The sequence below is a fragment of the Podarcis melisellensis genome (assembly GCF_964234715.1).
Source record: "Podarcis melisellensis genome assembly, chromosome: 7".
NCBI classification, from domain to species: Eukaryota; Metazoa; Chordata; class Lepidosauria; order Squamata; family Lacertidae; genus Podarcis; species Podarcis melisellensis.
In genome coordinates, this window is record NC_138539.1 from 26439719 (window position 1) to 26462249 (window position 22531).

Here is a 22531-nt window from a genome sequence, read left to right on the forward strand (position 1 = left end):
ATATCTCCATTGTCCTCCTATCACGAGAATCCAATGTGTCAGATGGAGAAATTTATCTCCTTATTTATTAACTGAAGCAATTAAAACTGTATGATTAGATATTTATAATATTATTTGGGGGGGAGGGGGGCAATACGATTCTTAATGTCCTCCAGTTTTTGCCCAAACTTGGTTGTGGCTTGAATTATCTGTAATTAGCAAGCAAAAAAGATTGCAATCCCACTTAAATATCTATGACATTTGTCTGACTTTTGTGCATTGGGTTAGAAACACTTTCAATAAGCTGTGCAGAATACTGCTAGACAAAAACTATTTGAAACAATGGCACTTTTGCTTTCCACTTATCTATGCAGAATCTCCCGGATCATTGTTTAGATGAAATATGAAAAGATAATTTAGCAACCTATGCATGAACCTGCATCCTTCTCTTTCTTCAGTATGGCCAGAGAAGGAGACCGGCTGTTTAAAGCTAACAAGAGTTTGTTGCAGTTACAGATAGGTAGCCGTGTTGGTCTGCCATAGTCAAAACAAAAAAATTCCTTCCAGTAGCACCTTAAAGACCAACTAAGTTAGTTCTTGGTATGAGCTTTTGTGTGCATGCACACTTCTTCAGATACACAGTGTACCAAGAACTAACTTAGTTGGTCTTTAAGGTGCTACTGGAAGGAATTTTTTTGTTAAGAGTTTGTTGCTTAGTCTAAACTCAGAACTGTGCTTAGTTTTATCCAAACAAGCCAGGATGAAAAACCACTTGTCCCAAAGTGACAAACTGCTGTTAACTTAAAATACACATGGATGCTACAGCTACATTGAAGGAGAATGTGCAGAAGGAAGTGGATGAGCCTCAGGCTCATGCATGTAGCACTACACTATGGTTCAGTGTTACATCCTAACCCACCCACCCCCCCACCTTTGGGATTGCAGAATCTGTCTGAGCACTTAGATCTAGAGCCGCAAACTGGCCCACTCTGTATGCAGATACAGACCTATGTGAGCACATGTCATTCCCTGTAAAATGTGACACAGAAAAGGCCTCTGTTACAAGACCAACCCCCTGACCACTGTACATTAGCACCATTCTAATTAATTCAATGGAGCTGTCAGCATAGGTCAAACCTGAGAATTTTACAACAAATGCTAAACCTTTTCACAACGGAAGGGAAAGCAGGAGCTATGTTCATAACCAGAAATATGTTTTTAAAATTTATGAGAAGATACATATGGCAGTGTAGAACATAAGTAACACTCAAAATTGCCAGTGACCTTGGTGGTTTTGATAGAATATGAAAGGGGCATGGTGGGATTGCTCTAATGGGTGACCTGCGTATTTAAGAGGAAATAATCTGGACATCACAGTTTGTGTTTCCATGTAACAAGCTGTAGATCCTTGGGATTAGATACCAGCGACTGCAGTACAAAATTCAGTAAGGTTGTATTCTCTTGTGCACAAAATGATACAACTAAGTTACAATAGGACAGAGTTAAAAACAATATACACTATTGAAATGTCCTAAATTGCTTTCTAATTGTTATTATTTATCTAAATGCATACAAAAATATGTAGCAATCAAATAACAATTTTATTTTTATTTTTAAAAAAACTGTCATTGCTGGTAACTCAAAGAGATACCTCCAGGAACGTTTTGACAGTAAACACTGTTGATGTTGGATTTGTTAAATAGACTTGGCATACAATTATCACCATCAAAATCCCATGTTTGAAGATCTGACGAAACACCGGCAAAGTTCTTTCTGTAGGTAAGCGGTTCAATATATCTATATCAGGTCAGCTTCAGACCTCAGTGTGTTCATTAAGCTTGCAGAAATTCTAAAATTGAAAGAAGGAGATTTCACCCTACAGCTAGAGTTTTCTAGAATGCATTAGCATGTAAGTCATTAACAATCCAGGCATTTAACAATGAAAATAGACCCAGGGCGAGAGACCTAGACTGTGAGTAACTGTATTGTATCAACATTTCCAGAAGCGGTACATGTGTCTACCACATTTGCAAAGATACCATGATGTGGTCCGTATACAAAATGTCATTAGTATGATATGTAATGTAAAAGAGAAGATCTGGACAGAACTGGAATTTGAGAAACCTGTGCAATACAGAATACCAGGCATCCCATTCTTGATTCATAACCAAACTATCTTAGTAATGATAACAAACCCATTTGCAAAAGCGGAATTAAAGATCTGGCAATCCTAGATGTAGAAATTAACACCCCCTTATCACTATTGATTCCCTTCACATTGCATCACGATTCCCATCCTTTTACAAACCTGATAGAAAACTGATTGGTATGAAAGGAAAGGAAAAGGCTGGTACTGCTTGATTCACTTTTATGAAAATGACACTTCTCTCACAACAGGGCAGATCATGGAAAGAATGGAGGGATGCTGGGTGAATTGGCTATCTGTTGATGATGCATTGTGTCTCAAATTCAACAGTTAAATCTCAAGCAAATTAGAACAATGACACCATTTGAACGAATGATTCTGAACATCCAAAAAAATGCTATCAATTTTATATAAAATATTCACTGATCTAGCCATTGGACTATTAACTTGGTTATTAAACAAAATTGGGAAATGGACCTAGCCATAGCAATTGAAGCAGCATATTGGAACAATCTGTGGACAACTAACCCTCTAAAATCAACATCAACCCACATCAGAGAAAATTATTTTAAGTTAATACATATGTGGCATTTAACACATGTAAGAGTCAGCTATATAGATAAAACATCCACTTTGGCAAATGTGAGAAGCACATATCCTGCTGTTCTAGAAGGTTATTGTAGTATAACACAGGCACCAAAATTCACAAGACCGCCTCTGCTAGTAATGCAAACCTGGCGTTTCATAGGAGTGTTATGTTGAGAGGTAATGACTTCTTAGCTTCGTGGAGAAGGACTCGTTTGTCTCACGGAATCCACGTTAAACACACTAGCACACATTAAACATAAACTGTGAGGAATTATGGGAATTGTAGTCCAACAACTTCTGGTGGGTAGTATGCTGGCCACCCGAACATTAACGCTGACATTTGCCAGAGTTTATATTTGCCCAAGGATTCTGTGAACTGGCACTGTGTCTGCTCACTAGGCTAGGTCTCAAACCTTAGCTTGAGATCTGGAATCCCTGACAATAATGCAGCAGTTTGGATTGCAGGGGCTAATCTGGATGGAGTGCTGAACCCAAGGACTTGAGGGCGTGTTGGCTACTTCCAGCACTAGGACAGAAAGAACCTGCTGCACCACTGTTTGGTCGTTCCTTTGATACTAAGGGAAGCTTCAGAAAATTCAATTTTCACCCAATGAGTCATGATCTCTAGGGCCACCAAGTGAGAGGAAGCCACTGCAAACAGGTGGTCTGAAACCAAGCCCAGTGTCAGCACTTGCATGGAGGAGACAATGGGCTTGGAGAGTCCACCACAGCTGACATTGGCTTCCTTATACTTAATTTGTTTTTGCTTAAAATGTTTTTTTTTTTAACAGCACTCTTAAAAGAAGTCCAAAAGCCATCTAGAGAAATTAAGATGGTGATAGCTACAGCCATTTCCCCCAGCATTTGTTCTCGGCCCAGGGCTGTGTGATACCATCCAATATTTCCTACTCTTTGGTGCAACCTGGCTAGTTTGTGAATGGGGGGGAGCCCATCAGGATATTACTGAGAGGAGCATCTTGCCCAAGGCATCTTTAAACCTGGCCACCACACTCTGGGCAAAGCTGTGAGTTGTTTGTTTACTGAAGCCAAGGTGAAGGAGGAACTCTGTGTGTGTGGAACCTACTTGCACACTTTAACTACAACAGCTGTGGGGGGAAAAATTCCTCCCAACACAACTTGCTTGTCCCATAAATATGTAAAAACTAAATCAAAGAGAGCGTAAGTTTCAAATAGCTAAAATACTGCATTTCCCCTGTTCGGCATTTTGCTCGGCAAACACCGCCAGTTTTTAGTCAATCAGCCTAAAGCGATGTTGGAAGAAAAGGAGGAAGAAGACTTTTCTAATTGAATTAGCAGAATGTGCATATTCACGGTAATAAGGGAGGGGAGGGTGAAGAAACAGAAAACAACAGCTTATTGACTAGTTTTAACTTTAATCTGTCTTGGAGGGGACTCTGTCTTAGACCCAAACAATGGAAAGCCAAAACTCCATGTGTTGCCTGAACATTTGGTTTAATAACAGTTACAGTGGCGAATCTTGCATGAGTTCACACTATAAGCAAGTCTGCGCCCTTTGAAACCAGAAATGTGGAAACAGAGTTTATATAATAATGTTGGTTCCAATCCAAATACCCCTGAGCTGTGTCATATAATATCGCCTTAACAGAGGCTGCAAGGGTGAGGCTGGACTTAGGCAGGTGTAGGCAGCCATGAATGAATGCAAGCAGGAATGGACAATCACACCACAGTAGATGACCCTCACTGCCACTGTATATTGTTGCTTCCAACTATCTGCTGTTCCTGTTGTTGCACACACACATGTGCATGCGCTGATTTTAAAATGAAATGGCTACTATATGTTAAACGGGGAGGTCAAGGGGCTGTTTAGCTTAGAAAAGAAAGGAACATAGGAAGCTGCCTTATACTAAATCAAACCACTGGCCCATGTAGCTCAGTATTGTCCACCCTGAGTGACAGCAGCTTTCCAGGATTTCAGGCAGGGTACATTTCAAGACCCATCTAGAGATGCCAGGAATTGAAAGTGGGACTTTCTGCATTCAAAGCAGATGCTCTACCACTGAGCTAAGTCCCTTCTCATATGTCTTTAGGGCTGAGGGGGCATGCTATAGGGTAGGAGTAGTCAACGTGGCACCCTCCAGGTGCTTGTGAACTATATCTCCCATCAGCCGCAATCAGTATTGTCAGAGATCATGGGAATTGTAGTCCAGAACCATATAGAGGGCCCCACTTTATAACCCTAGATCAGACTAAGAGTGCCATGGACAGAGTAAATAGGAAAAGCATGACTCACCTCTTTCAAGGCATAAGATCTCAGGTCAGCCAGTGAAATTAGCAGGTAAGAAAAACAAAAGGAAATACTTTATGACATAGCCCATAATTCACCTATGAACGTCATTGCTGCTGGTTACTGTGACTGGCTTTTTTTAAAAAAAAAGAGGCATAGAGGAATAATATCCACTGGGGTACTGAACAGCAAGTGCCAGAAATGCAGAAATAAGTACCCCTCCTGACTGCTGGATGCTGAAGATGAAGAACAAGGTACAGAGATAACCATCTCACCCTGTTTGTGAATTTCCCAGAGACATTTGATTGGCCACTTTGCAGAGGGAACTTGAGTGAGGTAGAAAATCATGATAGCTCTCTTATCTTCTTCTGTTCTCGTGCAGTGAGACTCACCTTGTTCAACTGAATGGCACCAACAGCTGATGACACCGATTCAAAAAAGACGGCATTCTCAGATTCCAGCTTTCCGCTGAGCTTCAACGCCTTTATCAAGGAAGCTGTAGTAAGACAGGAATGTGCGCACTTTAAAAGAGAGGAACGACACCCGGGAAAGTTAATTTTTAAAATTTATGCTCACCAAAAACTGATACTTGCCTTTGCAATTTGCCAGTAAAACATCGATGTTTCTTTTTTTAGATTCCGTGTAGATCTAAAAGAATCCAAATAGTTAAACTACCTTACTAAAGATGCTGAAGTATCACATTCAGATGAAACAATGCTCCCCCTCCTCCTTCTCTGTTTTAGATTTTGTCACCTGGTTGTTGTTGCTTTCATTATTTCATATTAATGAATTTAACACAATTTAGCAAGGCCTACTTTCGGCTCGGGAAAGATGTCACTCAGGAAGAAACAGGTAGGGTGAATACACCCCATATCTTTAAAACATGTTTAAAGCACATTCCCCTCGAATTAAGTTGGGAATTGTGATTTGTCCCTCACAGAGCTATGGTTCTCAGTACCCATAATAAGCTGCAGTTCCCAGGATTCTTGGGGGGTGGGGTTCCTTTAAATGAATTATGTATGCCCGGCCTAAGTAATATCTAGCAAAAAAATATACATGCTGAATTGCAAGTGTCCAGCAGAGGGAACTGTTCCATAATATAAACATCACCCTAAAAGCTAAAATCCATTAAGGTTTTGTGGTATGGAATGGTAAGCCTCAATGCCACATTGTAAGGACAAACACTGCTGTGATCCAGGAGGATTCTGCTTAAGTTCCATCTAGTCCAGTATTATGTTCCCCTCAAAGGCTGGCCAGTTGCCTCCAGGAAGGCCACAAGCATGGCAAGAAGGCAAGAGCCCATCCCTGCTGCCGTCCCTGCAACTGGTCTGAGCTTATTTTGACCAATGATACAAATGCAAAGAGAGCACAGACCAGAGCTTATATTTGATGCATCTCCTGCCCTCTTCCCTTACTCCATGACACATGCAGCACATGGCAAGCTCACATGCACTTTGCTATGTCACGTGGATAAAGGGTCCTAATAGTAATACTATGGCTTCATGGTTTCTTTCCTTAAAACGTAATGCAAATATTAAACCTATGTCGGTCACAACATCAGTACGGTTTTTAAGTGTTGAATGTGCAGTGGCCCAAGTTTGCATTCATTCCTAAAGCAAAAGCCTGTTTTCCAACTGGCGTGTAGCAGCTAGAGATTAAGGTTTCTAAAACCCTTTAGTGCCACTGGATCTCAAGGAAGCAGCTTTTGGTCTTTGCCCCTCCGTGAAGCCCTAATATAAAAGAAGCATGTGGCATCTGCTTTCTTCTAACTAATCTTAAAAAGCAATGTGAAATGATCTATTTGATCTAGGACTAAAGGCATGTGACGTTATTCATGTGGTTTGAGTGCAATATTTTTCTTTCACAAATAGCCAACACACACACACAAAACTAAGCAGGGCTGGGGGTGTCAGGGGATGCTTAAATATTTTGCCCCGTTTGATTCCTATCTGGATAGATCTAACCCTGTGTCTATTTGCACAGGGAGCTTTTTTCCATGCGCATAGCAGGCACAGGGGGGTATCTGGATTGGGAACACAGGAGCAAACGTCTAAGGTCCCTCTCCCCTCCCAATCCATCTCGCCTCCACCCACTCACTGGCTGTTGTGAAAGAAAAATGGAATAGTTCCAGTGGGATAATACTTCAAAGGAGATTGGCAAGTGGGTGATGCCACCCATCTGTCCAAGTTGGCCCGCTGGGGTGGGGGGAGATAAAGATCTGTCCCAATGGGCCAAAAAGGTTCCCCATCCCGGCTTAAGGGCAAATCCTGCCAGTCTTACCTAGTCAATGATTTCTATTAAGTTTGAAGAGTGCAATGTCCACAAAAGCAATGTCCAGTCACATATGCTGTGACTGGTCTGGTTCTCTGACCCTTTTCTCTCTTGTGATAATACTTGCATGTTTGACTCATGACTTCTGAACACTTGTTTTGCTACTCCGTAAAGTATCTGATTGTTGACACAGGATGACAGCCAAAGGCTTTGGATAGGATGGTCATTTCTATGGGGAAGGAGGGGCAGTTTCCGGGAAAAGGTGAAAAAAGAAGCAATCTGCATTTGGTCAAAGGGGGGGGGGCGTACTTGTCTGAGAGGAAACTTCCTAGGAAAAAAAGGGACAACTAGAAAGTGAGCATAGGACCCCATAGGAAAAAATATGGGAGACAAATAGTTTCCAAGCTGGGATCTGATTCCCATGTATCTGTAGGTCAGTGACTTACAGTTTGGAGATTACTCCATTGGGAGGTATTGTGTTTGAAGCAACAAAGGAGTGGAATTAGTTGGTGGTTGACCTCTGAGGGCTTATAAACCACATGCAAGTCATCACTTGATGCTGCAGCCATCAAGCGACAAGTGGGGATGTATGAATTTGGTGTAAAAAAAAAATTTTTTTTTAAAGGAACAGCACAAAGATTCGTGCCCATTCTGCAAGCCTCACTGCATTCTGCATTAGACGGTTGTGATATTCTTGAAGGAGGAATGAATATTTCGGAGGCCTTCTGCTATCCTAGATTATGCCAGCGGTATACTTGTTGGAACACATAACTGGGAGTAGAATGAGTGGGAGATTCACCCACAGAGCGCGCACACACACAGGTAGGTGTATAGAATCATATAACTGTATAGTTGGAGGGATTCCCAAGGTTCATCCAGTCCAATCTCCTACAATGCAGGAATCACAGCTAAAGACCCCTGACAGATAGCCATCCAACCTCTGTTCAAAAAATTCCAATGAAGGAGAGTTCACCACCTACCAAGGTAGTCTGTTCCCGAGTCACACAGCTCTTCCTAATATTTTGTCAGAATCCCTTTCTTATCATTTGAATTCATTGGTTTGGGTCCTACCCTCTGGAGCAGCAGAAAACGTCCTTGCTCCATCTTCCATGCGCCAGCCCTTTAAGATGGCTATTATATCACCTTTGCCTTATCCTCTCCAGGCTAAACACACCCAACTTCCTCAACCGTTCCTCATAAAGCTTCTTGGTCTCCCTCCTCTGCACACAGTCCAGCTTGTCAACATCCTTCTTAAAAGTTCTACCTAGAATTGGGTCTGACCAAGGCAGAATACAGTGACACTATAGAATTGTGTGGGATACAATAAAATGAACGTGGTGAATCATAAATACCTGAGTAAGCACAGAGATGCCAGTGTAGTCAAAGAAAGTCAGGCCACTGCAGTCAAGTATTAGGAAATGTCTTTCGCTGGGCCATTGCTGTAACGATGATTCACCTATACGGTTAGTTAAAAGGTCTGTTATTTGTTTGTTTGTTTGTTTGTTTGTTTGTTTGTTTGTTTTTGTGGGCTACAGACAGATGCGATATCAATCTGAAATAAGTGGGGATTTCTATATGGAATTGTAGAGCTGGGAAGCCCAGAGGTCATCTCGTCAAACCCCCTGCAATGCAGGAATCACAACTAAAAAATCCCTGGCAGATTGCTATCCAAGCTCTGCTTAAAAATCTCCACCAACTTCCAAGATAGTCTATTCCACTGTTGAAGAGCTCTTACTGTTAGAAAGTTCTTCCTAATCTTAGTCAGAACCTCCTTTCTTGTCATTGGAACCCACTGGTTCAGGTCCTAGCCTCTGGAGTAGTACCAGAAAACCAGCTTGCTCCATCTTCCATGTGACAATCCTTTCAGTCTTCTCTTCTCCAGGCTAACCATACCCCACTCCCTCACATGCTCTGTATGCTGAAGGCCCCAGATTCAATCCCTAGCATCTCCAGGTAAGACGAAGAGGCTCCTGCCTGAAGTTTTGGAGAGCTACTGCCACTCCATGTTGACATGAATGAGCTAGATGCACTATTGGTCTGTTTTGGGATGAGACAGCTTCCTGTGTTCCTAGACATGACTGGAGAGAAGCTGAAAAGACCAGAAATGAAGCCCCGTGCCCTCCCTATGGTGGTTTAACAGTACATTTTATGGTTTCTGTTCTTTATCAGATTCCCAGAGAGCTTTATGGAAAAGCCTTGCTAGGTCCTTAAAATAAATAATAATTCCACATTTAGTGAAGTTCTTTAGTAAAGGTAAAGGGGCCCCTGACCATTAGGTCCAGTCATGACCGACTCTGGGGTTGCGGAGCTCATTTTGCTTTATTGGCCGAGGGAGCCGGTGTACAGCTTCCGGGTCATGTGGCCAGCATGACTAAGCCGCTTCTGGCGAACCAGAGCAGCGCACGGAAACGCCATTTACCTTCCTGCTGGAGCAGTTACCTATTTATCTACTTGCACCTTGATGTGCTTTCGAACTGCTAGGATGGCAGGAGCAGGGACCGAGCAAGGGAGCTCACCCCGTTGCGGGGATTCGAACAGCCGACCTTCTGATCGGCAAATCCTAGGCTCTGTGGCTTAACCCAAAGCGCCACCCGCCTCCGTAGAAGTTCTTTAGCTTCCTTCAAAATTCCTCACATGTTTTGCTCAGGAGGACCTCCTGGATTTTGATTCAATTTCTGTCGGCACTTACCACCCAAATTTTCTATTAGGGGAACTGATGGCAAGTTTGAGCGCAACTGTCTCTTCATGGAATGTAAAGGAAACAGCTTCATAGATGCTTTCCAATAGGCAAACTTAGAATCATAGAATCTTAGAGCTGGAGGGGATCCAAGGGTCATCTAGTCCAACCCTCGGCAATGCAGGAATCTCGGCTAAAGCATCCATAAAGCATCCACTTCACTAGGTAGTTGCTCAATTCAGTTAGCAGGTGGTTAACCAGTAAGTATCTTTAAACACTTGATGCTTCTCATAATACAGTGGTGCCCCGCAAGACGAACGCCTCGCAAGACAAAAAACCCGCTAGACGAAAGGGTTTTCCGTTTTGGAGGCGCCTTGCAAAACGAATTTCCCTATGGGGTTGCTTCGCAAGAAGAAAGCCCATAGGGAAATCTCCGGGGACCTCTTTTAAATGCTAGCGGTGGGGAGCAAAGCCTTCCCCCCCCCTCCGGCCTTCAGAAGAGGTCCAGGAAGGCCGGTGGGGGCCGAAAGGCTTTCCTCCCCACCGCCAGCATTTTAAAAGCAGTCCGGGATAGCAGGAACAGTCCCGGGGCGATTTAAAAGCCCCCGGGAAGGCAGGCAGGGGGGACAAAGACTTTTGCCCCCCGCCCGCCTTCGGAAGAGGTCCTGGACCTCTTCTGAAGGCTGGCGGGGGGCAAAAGTCTTTGCTCCCCCCTGCCTGCCTTCCGGGAGAGCGGAGAAACGCAGCGCTGCGTTTCTCCGCTCTCCCGGGAAGGCAGGCGGGGGGGAAGCAAAGACTTTCGCCCCCCGCCGGCCTTCAGAAGAGGTCGGGGGACAGACTGTCCCCGGACCTGGTCTGAAGGCGGTTTCCATAGGAACGCATTAATTGATTTTTAATGCATTCCTATGGGAAACCATGCTTCGCAAGACGAAAAACTCGCAAGACGAAAAGACTTGCGGAACGAATTAATTTCGTCTTGCGAGGCACCACTGTAATGTGAGCTTTCTAAAAACATATGCTGAAATTACTGCATCTAAAAATGTTCCATAGCAACCCCAAAGAAGCAGATTCACAGGCAGTGCTAAATAACCATCCCATGAGCACAAGGATTTCGACTTGCAAGGCAGAACTTCTCCCCTCTTCCTTCCTGAAGCACAAAGTCTGCCCCCTCCTCAAATCTGCTCCAGATGGTTGGAGGAAACACCAGAAAAAATTGAGGGGGTGTATGGTGGGGAGTCCTGCTGCAGAAGTCGAAATCCTTACACTGATAGGATAGTAACTTTGCACTGCCCGAGTTACAAACCACAGTATTTGATTTCCACCCCATTACGGGGATCTGACCTACGGGACACAAGTATCATTTGCTTTCTTCTGTTAAATATTGGAAGAGAACTAACCTTCTAAGTTATAAACTACAAAGCACCAAACAAAAGGATGGAGATACAAAATGAAATGGTTTAAACTAAATAGTTTTGACAAAGAATATAAAGGGCTCAGAAATTCTTCAAGGGACTTAGGTGCTAACAATGTATGGATTTACATTGGCACTAAATCCTCTCAATGAGTAGCCAAAGATTTGGTGCTTTTTTTTGTTTGCAGTTCTTGAGGTTTATTGGATTATTTAATTGTATATGCATAATGTTTTCCAAATAGAGCAAAAGAGAAATTAATATCAAAGAAAGTAAACTCCAGCCAGACAGTAACTAAAAATAGACTCGAGAGAGCTGCTGGGCCTTTAATGCAATCCTCTCCACAGCCCATACAAAAATGTCAAAGAGTAAAAGAAAATCTTTGCCCCAGAGAGATAATGAAAGATCAGGAATTATGGGAGAATACATCAAAAGCATGGAAAATTCTCCAGTATTTGCTTTACCTTGTGGTTACTCATTTACCTGAATAGAAAAAAAACATTGCTGGCATTTCAATGTCTCCAGGTGGTCACATTGCCCCACAATATACGGTACTTTTCCGTGTATAAGACTATGTTTTTTTACTCTAAAATAATGTTCAAAATCTGGGCTGGTCTTATACACGGATAGTATCTCCCCCCATTATCTTAAATTGGGGTCCCCCCAAATAGTCTAATACATAGGGGCGACTTATAGGTTTATTAATAGGTTTTTTTATATCATATAAAGTTCACAATGTTTGTATCTTACTTTGTCGCAAAATACAATCTTTGGACATGGAATTCAATGGGGAGTGAGTTAAAGGATTCTTTTGTATTTAAAAAGCCTCCTGGCCCCCACCTTAGCATCGCAATTAAATGAGAAATTCAAGACATGGAACAAGAGATGGGGAAGAATTTGTTGAGTTTGCATTTTAATGAAAACTACTTAATTTGCACTTTCCCCAAATAATATGCAAGCTCAAATGCGGATACTTCTTCAACTTTTAAAATTCAGTTCTCCAACCAAATAATGTGTGCAGAAATGTGTATATAATGTGCATATATTAGAGAAGATAACATTCAAAATGCAGTATTGTAGGAGAAAGTGGTTGAAGAAATGTGTTTATCAGGTAAAAATGCATATAAAATGTAAATTGGGAGGAATGAGCAGTAAAATGAGAGTTTTTTTTATAAACCGCTTGAAGTTTTGCTTTGTTTTTACAATCAAGTGGAATACACATTTTATAAAATAAACAAAATACTGATTAATTTAAGTGAAGCCTTTTTTTAAAAAAAAAAGAAAGAAAGAGAAAACTGATGCAGAATAGTGGAGATGAGAACATAAGACTATAAAAATGAGAAACTGAAACAGACAGATTCTTCCAGGCCCAGTAAGAGACAGCCTGCTCTGCCAAGCTAAGGTTCCATTTGCACTATACATTTAAATCAGTATACCAATTTAAACAGTCCTGGCTTCCCCCAAAGAATCCTGGGAACCAGTGGCGTAGTGTAGGTTGTCAGCACCCGGGGCAAGGCAAGTAATTTGCACCCCCTAACCCGTGGATTTGCGCCCCCTAACCCTAACCCCCAGATGTTGCGCCCGGTGCAGCCGACCCCCCCTGCACCCCCCACGCTACGCCACTGCTGGGAACTATGGTTTGCATAGGGTCCTGATGGTTGTTAGAAGACACCCCCGCCCGGAGGGGGGGGGTGCAACATAGCATGCTGTTCTGAGTCTCTTGTCCAGTTGAAAGACCAGGACTCTGATTCCTGCATTGCAGAGTGTTGGACTAGATTACCCTTGGGTCCCTTTCAGCTCTACAGTTCTGTGATTCCCCTCACAGAGCTGCCAAGGTGGTTTAACAATCAGTCCCTCCTCCCAAGGAACTTTGGGAACTGGAGCTCTGTAAGGAGAAAGGGGGGGGGTCTCCTAAGAACTCTCAGTACAGTGGTACCTCGGGTTAAGAACTTAATTCGTTCTGGAGGTCCGTTCTTAACCTGAAACTGTTCTTAACCTGAAGCACCACTTTAGCTAATGGGGCCTCCTGCTGCCGCCGCGCTGCTGGAGCACGATTTCTGTTCTCATCCTGAAGCAAAGTTCTTAACCCAAGGTACTATTTCTGGGTCAGCGGAGTGAGTAACCTGAAGCGTCTGTAACCTGAGGTACCACTGTAACCTTTAACAAACTTTGCTTCCCAGGATTCTTGGCGGTGGGGGGAACCATGATTGTTTAAAGTAGCTAGATACTTTGAATGTATGGCATAGATGGGAACTAAATGTGCTGGTTTTTGAAGAAGAAGGAGGAGGAGGAGGAGGAGGAGGAGGAGGAGGAGGAGGAGGAGGAGGAGGAGGAGGAGGAGGAGGAGAGGAGGAGGAGGAGGAGAGGAGGAGGAGTTTGGATTTGATATCCCGCTTTATCACTACCCTAAGGAGTCTCAAAGCGGCTAATATTCTCCTTTCCCTTCCCCCTCCACAACAAACACTCTGTGAGTTGAGTGGGGCTGAGAGACTTCAGAGAAGTGTGACTGGCCCAAGGTTACCCAGCAGCTGCATGTGGAGGAGCGGAGACGCGAACGCGGTTCCCCAGATTACGAGTCTACAGCTCTTAACCACTACACCACACTGGCTCTCACCATACTTGAGCTTCAGGAAAGTCATCTTCGACCCTGTTAACCACCCTTTGGCCAGTCAGGCATCAGGAAAGCTCTTCCCTTTCACCTCCTCGCTGGCAGCCATTTGTATACATCCTACAGAACTCATGCCTGCCTGCCTCTAGCCTTCTGGGTGATTCTAAGTGACATCACATCATGCTCCTTGCCTGGACATGTAAGCATCAGGCACATTCATGCTACCTTCTCCATTGCCATCTCTTAGGACATGCACTCAAGAGAAGCCCTGCATGTAATGGGAAGCTCTTGCTTTGGTTTTGGGTTCTGGGTCTTGCAGTCACAGCACACACAAACAGCTCTCTGCGACTGGCGTGCGGAAAATTGAGAACAAAGCTCTCAACGAAGGCACAACACCACAATTTGGAGCTTTTGTAGTGCAAAGGTGCAATGCCAACAGGCAAGTATATTCATTTGAACTTTAGATTCTAAAGCAAATAAAGAACCAGGGGGGAGAAATATGACCCAATCATATAATTTTATGGTATTCCACTGATCTCCAAAGTGGTGCAAACCTGGAAATCTAGATCACCTACGTTTGGTAACTGTCCCACATGTTTATTTTACAACACATTTCGAACACCTAGTTAAATCAACACACTCATTCCAATACATTCACAATCTTCAGACCCTTCACCTCCTGCCATGTCAAAGGGAAGGTATGTGGGGCAGTGAGATAAGTTTGATTCCTGATCAAACTTTAACTGACATGGGTCCTGGAATATGATGGGGGTAATCTAAAGGCCCGTCAAGTGTTTATGTCTTAAATGATAAACTCACCATGGCAATTTCCATTGGATAATGGGCTGAGCAATGTGTTCTGTTCATACTGTAAGAAATAGAAAAAGGAAGTGATGAGAGAAAGAATTGTCCCTTGTTTCGCTGCCTTAAAAGTTTTGCAAATCCACCGTGTGCAAAGGTAACTGAAGTTACGTTGTATTAAGCTCCGTGTTTCTTTACTGGGTCTGGAGACTCACTGCTTCTTCATAAGGCAACTACAACCCAGCCTCAGCAGCAATAACATCCACACTTTAAAAGGGGTGTGATGTAAAGATTAAACAATATATAAATATTGCTTAATACGGTACATTTATACTCAAACTCTCCATTAAAAATGCCCAAGGTGGCTAACAGTAACACCCACAATAGAAAATAGCTAAACCATATTTTTTAAATAAAAAAAAACCCATACACAGTATTACAATAAACCTAGGGGTGGCCCTAAATTTGCCTCAAACTACAGAGGGAGAGGCTCAAGCACACGAGGGGAAGGCATAGGGAGAGAAGAGAGTACATGAGCCCAGAAGGTGTTTGAGCTGAGGACACATTTATTGTACTGCCATAGCATGGTTTGGCTAGCAATGACTCAACAGAATAGCAAGATGAGGGAAAGTGCAGCGGTGGCGGCAGCAGCAGCATATATACTAAAGCCACGTTATATGAGCCATAAAATAACTTTGGTCAGCTTCATTTATGCATACATTTGCCTCTGTATCTGTATCATTAAGAATGCTGCTGGGATAGACTTAAGCTCCTGGTCCAGAATCCTATTTCCTATAATGGCCAGTTAGATGCTGTCAGAAAGCCCAGAACCCAGGCATAAAGGCAATATCTTTTTCTCTGAATACTGCTTCTGAACATGGAAGCTCTATTTATCCATGATTGCTAATAGTCATTGATAGATCTCTCTTCCCTGAATTTGGCTAATCCTCTTCTATGCTCACTGAACTGACACCACACACACACACACACACACACACAAGCCCACATCACACTTGTAGAATCCTTCATTTACTGCACACAACTCATTTTCTATGTGTTTGGCTTCAGTAGCAAGCAGTGTGTCTGTGTGTATGTGCCTGTCGAGCATCAGAGCTACCTGGCTTAACTGGTTGGCACACGGTCTACCCTGGATCCAAGCACTGGCTTTTGGATTGCTGGCTCTGACTAGGTCACTGTTTTCTTAGGCGTGCTTTGAGTCATGCTCCTAGGTTTCTAATCTGGATCAACTCCATAGCTTTGAATGCTGATTTGGTGGAGGGGCAGGGGAAATGGCCAGGCACGCAGTATTCATATAAACAAAGTCTTTGTTAAGAGTGATGGATGGACCACTGTTCTGAAAAATTAAGCTTTTGCTTTCTCAATCATATCTAACCAAAATCAACAGAAGGACTCCACCACTGTAGTGCTGGAAATTGGCTTCTGTGTTGCCATATCACACAACCTCACTAAGCGGGAAGGGGGAATAAATAATGTTGTGCTTTCAATTTCTTCAACTATGGAAGGTCCCAGTGTAGCTTTGCATGGTCAGTTTGCTTGAGAGAAGTGGGAGTCCTGGAGACGTCTGGTGGTTTTGTAATATCCAGTATTGGCTTGCAAGACTCACCAGAGCAATCTGAGGAGGGAAACCAGTCATTACCAGAAACATTCAGGAGCTTGCGAGAGAGGCAGAGGCTGTCTCATTCAGCACCATAGTGACATATTAGCTAGGAACCCCAGGTGCAGAATGCTGACATTGGTGGGGGCTGCCAGTCAGCCAGCAACCATGCACTTGCATATCGGTGACTGAGACACCTCCTGCCTTCACTGCTGCCTCTCAAATGTCTCAGGTAATGAGACAATTTTCCTTTCTGCAGCCACCACCAATGGTGCAAGCGAACCACAACACTGGCCTATACAGACAATATCTTCTTATAAGCAAATATACTGATTGAGCAGGTTAAGAGGACAAAAGGCAATGAGATATCCAAATTATCATTGCCCTCCCGCCCCCTGCAATTTAGTATCAATAGCTGATTTCTCTGGCAAATTCAAAACTGCCTTCCTCCCCCTGTCGCTGCCCAGACCCCACATTCAGACAAGTTAAGCAAGTTTCACTGCTTCTTCTCACTCTGCAGGTGGGTGTCAGCTAATTATCAAAATAGCTGAGTTGACCTGCTGCCTTGATCATCCACAATAAATTACAGTGGTGCCTCGCAAGACGAAATTAATTCGTTCCGCAAGTCTTTTCGTCTTGCGAGTTTTTCGTCTTGCGAAGCACGGTTTCCCATAGTAAAGGTAAAGGTACCCCTGCCCGTACGGGCCAGTCTTGCCAGACTCTGGGGTTGTGCGCCCATCTCACTCAAGAGGCCAGGGGCCAGCGCTGTCCGAAGACACTTCCGGGTCACGTGGCCAGCGTGACATCGCTGCTCTGGCGAGCCAGAGCTGCACACGGAAACGCCGTTTACCTTCCCGCTAGAAAGCGGTCCCTATTTATCTACTTGCGCCCGAGGGTGCTTTCGAACTGCTAGGTTGGCAGGCGCTGGGACCGAACAACGGGAGCGCACCCCGCCGCGGGGATTCGAACCGCCGACCTTTCGATCGGCAAGCCCTAGGCGCTGAGGCTTTAACCCACAGCGCCACCCGCGTCCCCACGGTTTCCCATAGGAGTGCATTAAAAATCAATTAATGCGTTCCTATGGAAACCGCCTTCAGACCAGGTCCGGGGACAGTCTGTCCCCCGACCTCTTCTGAAGGCTGGCGGGGGGGGGGAAGTCTTTGCTTCCCCCCCCCCGCCTGCCTTCCCGGGGCAGCGGAGACTTCTCCGCTGTCCCGGGGCGATTTTAAAATGCTGGCGGGCGGCAGCGAAGCCTTCGCTGCTGCCCCCCAGCATTTTTAAAACCCCGGGACAGCGGAGGACTTCTCCGCTGTCCGGGGCGATCTTAAACTGCTGGCGGGCGGCAGCGCTGCCGCCCGCCAGCATTTTAAAATCGCCCCGGGACAGCGGAGGAATTCTCTGCTGTCCCGGGGCGATTTAAAAGCCCCCGGGAACGCACCGTTTCTCTGCTCTCCCGGGAAGGCAGGCAGGGGGGAGCAAAGACTTTTGCCCCCCGCCGGCCTTCAGAAGAGGTCCAAGACCTCTTCTGAAGGCGGGCGGGGGGCAAAAGTCTTTGCTCCCCCCCGCCTGCCTTTAAAAACCCCCGGGAAGGCAGGCAGGGGGGACAAAGACTTTTGCCGCCCACCCGCCTTCAGAAGAGGTCCAGGACCTCTTCTGAAGGCGGGCGGGGGGCAAAAGTCTTTGCTCCCCCCGCCTGTCTTCAAAAGCCCTCCGGGATAGCGAGAAGCGCTTCCCTGCTATCCCGGACTGCTTTTAAAATGCTGGCGGTGGGGAGCAAAGCCTTTCGGCCCCCGCCGGCCTTCCTGGACCTCTTCTGAAGGCCGGAGGGGGGGGGGAAGGCTTTGCTCCCCACCGCTAGCATTTAAAAGAGGTCCCCGGAGATTTCCCTATGGGCTTTCTTCTTGCGAAGCAAGCCCATAGTGAAATTCGTTTTGCGAAGCGCCTCCAAAACGGAAAACCCTTTCGTCTAGCGGGTTTTTCGTCTTGCGAGGCGTTCGTCTTGCGGGGCACCACTGTACACGTAGAGTAGCACATGTGGCAAATGCCTGTAAAACGAACTTAAAACCTTCTTTGTTGTTGAACTCTTTTACCTGCAGAGCATATTTGCAGGAGGTACAATGCCCACATTTAAAGAAACCACATGGGGGACCAGACAACATACATTGTATGGGTGCTGATTTTAAATCCGTATGCACCAATATATCTTTTAGTGACTTGGTGCGTCATTTGGCAAAAAGGGGGGTATTATCACACCCGGGGATATCCTTAAGAATATGTCAATGACTTTCTTTCAAAGTGAAGACGATCAATTGTTTAAGGAAGATATGTCATTACTTAGTTTGTCAAAACAAAAAGTACGTTTAGAAATGCACGCAGCAGCGTTAACTGGATATGTAAAAAATAATTTAATCCCTAAGAACACTGCCGGTTACGTCTCATGTGTTTTTTTTTTGTTTTTTTTAAAAAAATTTTTATTGGGTTTTCAACTTTTTTCACCAGACAAACATACACATATAAAACAAACACAAACACAAATCAAAACATCATAACCTTACTTTCATAATCTTCTTTCCATGACCTCCCCACACTCCCCTACCCACCTTCCACTTTCCTTGATATCTCAGCAAATTATTTGTTCATACTCTTAAATATTATTCATATCCTTACTTAAAATTTATCATTTTTACTTATCATAATTTTACATATCCCATTTTACACATTAAATCCTTTCTTTAAGGTCGGCCTAATTTCTCTCCCACAAATTCTTCCCTCATTATATTAAATCAAAGATCATAATATTTCAGTTCTAAATCCCAGATTTTTACCACCCTATGCTCCCCTCCCCCCCTGCCCCGGTTTTTTGCCCCTTCCCAAATCAATGTCCTCGAAAAAGGGAAAAAAAAAATTTAGCCCGGATTTCTCACATCAGAGGCTCTTAGGCCCCAATTAGTCTCTCTCCACCGGTTTTGTTTATAGTCCATTTTGTTGGTCTTCTCTTCTCGAAGGAGTTCTGTCACCAGCTCCTCATGTTTTCCTCCTTCCACATCCAACAAAAACAGTTTCTGTCCAGGATCAACAAATCTCCCATACTCCAACTTAAAGAAAGAGTCCCTGTCGTACTTATTCATTCTTTTATAGCTCAACATTATAGTTATTCCAGGGACCTCCATCTTTCTCTCCTTTTGCAGATTTGTAATCCATTGGTTGTCTTCTTTATTTCTTTTGTTCCCAACAGTTGCAGACTTTTGATTGCTCTTGTCCACCAGGATTTCCTCTTCTCCTTCCTCTTTTTCCCCCAATTCTAAAGTTATCTCTTCTTCTACAGCTGCAGATTTTTCTTCCTCCTGCTGAATTCCATCAACAGAGTTGCTTAGTTTAAGGTTGAAGGTCACCAGTTGTTTACTCATGACCCGGCTCTGTTCTTGTAAAGTTCCCACAAGAAAAAACATTTTTTCTATCTCTGCCAGTAATTTTCCTTCAGCAGCCATTGCAATATCTTCAGTTCCCTCCAGGGGGATTTCCATCATGGTTCTTTTCCAACAATCTGTTACTTTGTTATTCAGAATTAGTTTGTTTCCAATCAGTTCAATTTTAAAGTAGCACTTTTAATCCAGAAAGAGGTTTGCAACACAGTTCCAAATTTTAACTGCCCGTTTGACAGCTCTTTTGACAGCTGTCAAACTCCTTATTCTTTTTCTCGGGCTCACACACAGGGCGCTTCCCGGGTCCGGGGGGGGGGTCAGTCAAGAAAGAAAAACCTCTGAAATTCCTCTCTCTTCCTCTCCAGCACAAATAACTTCTTAATCCAATTTGTGAAAGTTGTCAATTTAAGCACCAGGGTCTTTTCCGACCTAGTGCTCCTCTCTTTGCTTTAAATCTTTTGGTGGGGGGGGGAGTGCGGACTTCCTTTTTAACACGTCCCCCGGTCGTACTTAAATTCAGGAATAAAAACTTTTAATGCCGAAATTTCCTTTTACTCACGGGTTACTTTTTTTTCAGTCCAATTTCAGGAAGAAAGACAGCGCTCTCCGGTCATGGCTCGCGGCTTCGCTCCGCCGAGGTAGCGATGGACTCTCAGCACCGCGCCGCTCCCCAGTCCACTCCGCAGCCTTTAAAAAGGCTCTTCGCGGGTCGGGGAGGGCGTTTAAGGTGCCCACCGAGTCACCAGGTCCGCAGGCTTCCGCGCCTGCGGTTTTTAAGGGTCCCCGTGTCGCCGGCACGGCAAGACCCGTCCTCAACGGAGCCGATTCCCTCCGGAGCTCGGAGGGAATCCGCCATTACCCGTTCGCGCTATCCCGGAAGTTCATGTGTTTACTGAGTATGCTTTACGTGACCATAGGCTTGTTTGTTGTTGTTTTGCTTTGATCATCCATGCACGGTCAGCATTCATGGTTAAGCAGCCATGCCACTAAAGGGATGCTCTGAAGATCAAGACAAAGTGGCCGCTATTAATAATCCTGAAATTTGCTGCTGCATATTTGCTGTAAGGTTCCTCCATCCAGCCATAAAGGAATGGATTGTCAACTTTGTCAAAGATGGCCAGTCAGAGCACACCAAAGCCCCTCTCAGGTGGGTGTCATTGTGGGCCAGTGCTCCCCCAGCAAAACAAACATTTCAAGTCAAAACAGAAGCTGGCCAGCGTGTGAGAGTCTACACTTTTATTTAGATCTATGACTCCACCTGGCTACTAGCTGCTACATGGCGGAGCCAAGTCCTCCTTCCTTTTCCTCAACCCGTCTCCTGTGTAGCTACAGCAGGCTTTAAGCTTTCCAGCCAGGCCTCTACCGTTGCAGACATACATGTTTGCGTGAGGGCCCTTCCGACCTGCCCTAGCCATCTACCTGAAACTAAGAGAACAAGGCGGGGAGGTAGGCACATTTCTTTGACCTGTACCAGAACCAGGGGAGCCTCCCACACCAGTTAGGGAGACAGCCTGCCATAGTTTTTAGACCTCCGTGGGTGGTGAATGCAGCTGTTGTCAGAAGTGGCATTTGTTCAGGGCTGCCCTTAGTCACCCAGTGTTTTCCTGTGACAACTTTGTGATGAGTTCTGGAACCAATTTTTCTAGGGGGAAAAGTGCCAAGCAAGATCCAGATCCTGTTTCCCAGTTAAGAAATTTATGTCTCAAACAACAAAAGGTTTTATTCTGCTTATTTTAATTCTTTTGACTAGATTTGCCAGAGACCAAACCTGACAGCTCAGTAATAGAGAAAGCACATGATTTGCCTGGAGAATGACCCAGGACCCAATCCTTGTATAAAGCCTATGAAGAGCCACTGACAGTCAATGTAGACTGCTGAGTTAGATGTGCCAACAGTCTTACTGGGGATAAAGCAGCTATCTCTGTTCTAAAGTGTGTTTTCTACCCCTGAGGCGTTTCCTCTTGGCCAACAACACAAAGTGCAATCACCATGCTTTGAATCTGCAGTACAGTTTGAATTTCCTCTTTGCAATACGAGCGGGTGGAATGAAAATGTGAACCAAAAGTACAGAAAAACACAAGCAACCCTCTCTCTGTGAAGAAACATGCCTTACCTTGTTCATATCTTCAGGTAGCTGCTGTGCACACGTGCTTTCCTTCTGGATTATTTTTAATATGTCCATGTGAAACTTCTTAGCATTCAGAAAGACGAGTGGGTTATTCACCGAGACAATTTTTACTGGTTGTAAGGACTCCTTTGAATTAAAATTAAAAACAGTTTAGCAAATATAGTAATGCTTGTTAACCAGCAGACATAGCATTCTTTACAATAGACTAATGGAGTTGAGAGTTGCAAACTCTATAAAGGCCATTTGAGCTCCAAGAACTTCCTGCTCAATGCAATGCAAGATCTACAATGCAGCCACCCAGCCTCTAGTAAAATACCTTGACCAAGAGAAAGCCTACCACAGACCGCCCCACAAGCAGTGTGCAGAAGTTTCTCCTCATGTTTAAGTGAAGTCTGCTTTCCTGCAATTTTCCGCCTTTTGGTTTTCGTTCTGCCCGCTGGAGCAATATCTTCTTCATGGCAGTCCTTCCGATATCTGAAGACAGCCATGCCTCCCCTTAACCGTTTCTTCAGGTGAAACATACTTAGCTCTTTCAACCACTCCTCAAAAGACTTGGTTTCCAGGCTCCTCTGCAAAATCAGGTGGCACCAGGAGTCATCCCTCAGGCTGAGCCTTCTAGTA

General features: G+C 44.3%; 1 protein-coding gene across 5 annotated transcripts in view; it reads right to left on the minus strand.

Annotated features, from left to right (window-relative positions):
* Positions 1-685: 685 nt before the first annotated feature.
* SLC26A7 (solute carrier family 26 member 7) overlaps positions 686-22531 on the minus strand; it is an 80119-nt gene continuing 58273 nt past the window's right edge. For all 5 annotated transcript variants that reach the window (XM_081919742.1, XM_081919739.1, XM_081919740.1 and 2 more), the window contains 6 exons: positions 21896-22036; positions 14764-14812; positions 8603-8706; positions 5573-5627; positions 5372-5475; positions 686-1828 (listed from right to left, as the gene is read on the minus strand). In XM_081919742.1, the coding sequence (XP_081775868.1) occupies positions 1793-1828; positions 5372-5475; positions 5573-5627; positions 8603-8706; positions 14764-14812; positions 21896-22036 (489 nt within the window). In that variant the 3' untranslated portion in view covers positions 686-1792. The remainder of the gene's footprint in view (positions 1829-5371; positions 5476-5572; positions 5628-8602; positions 8707-14763; positions 14813-21895; positions 22037-22531) is intronic.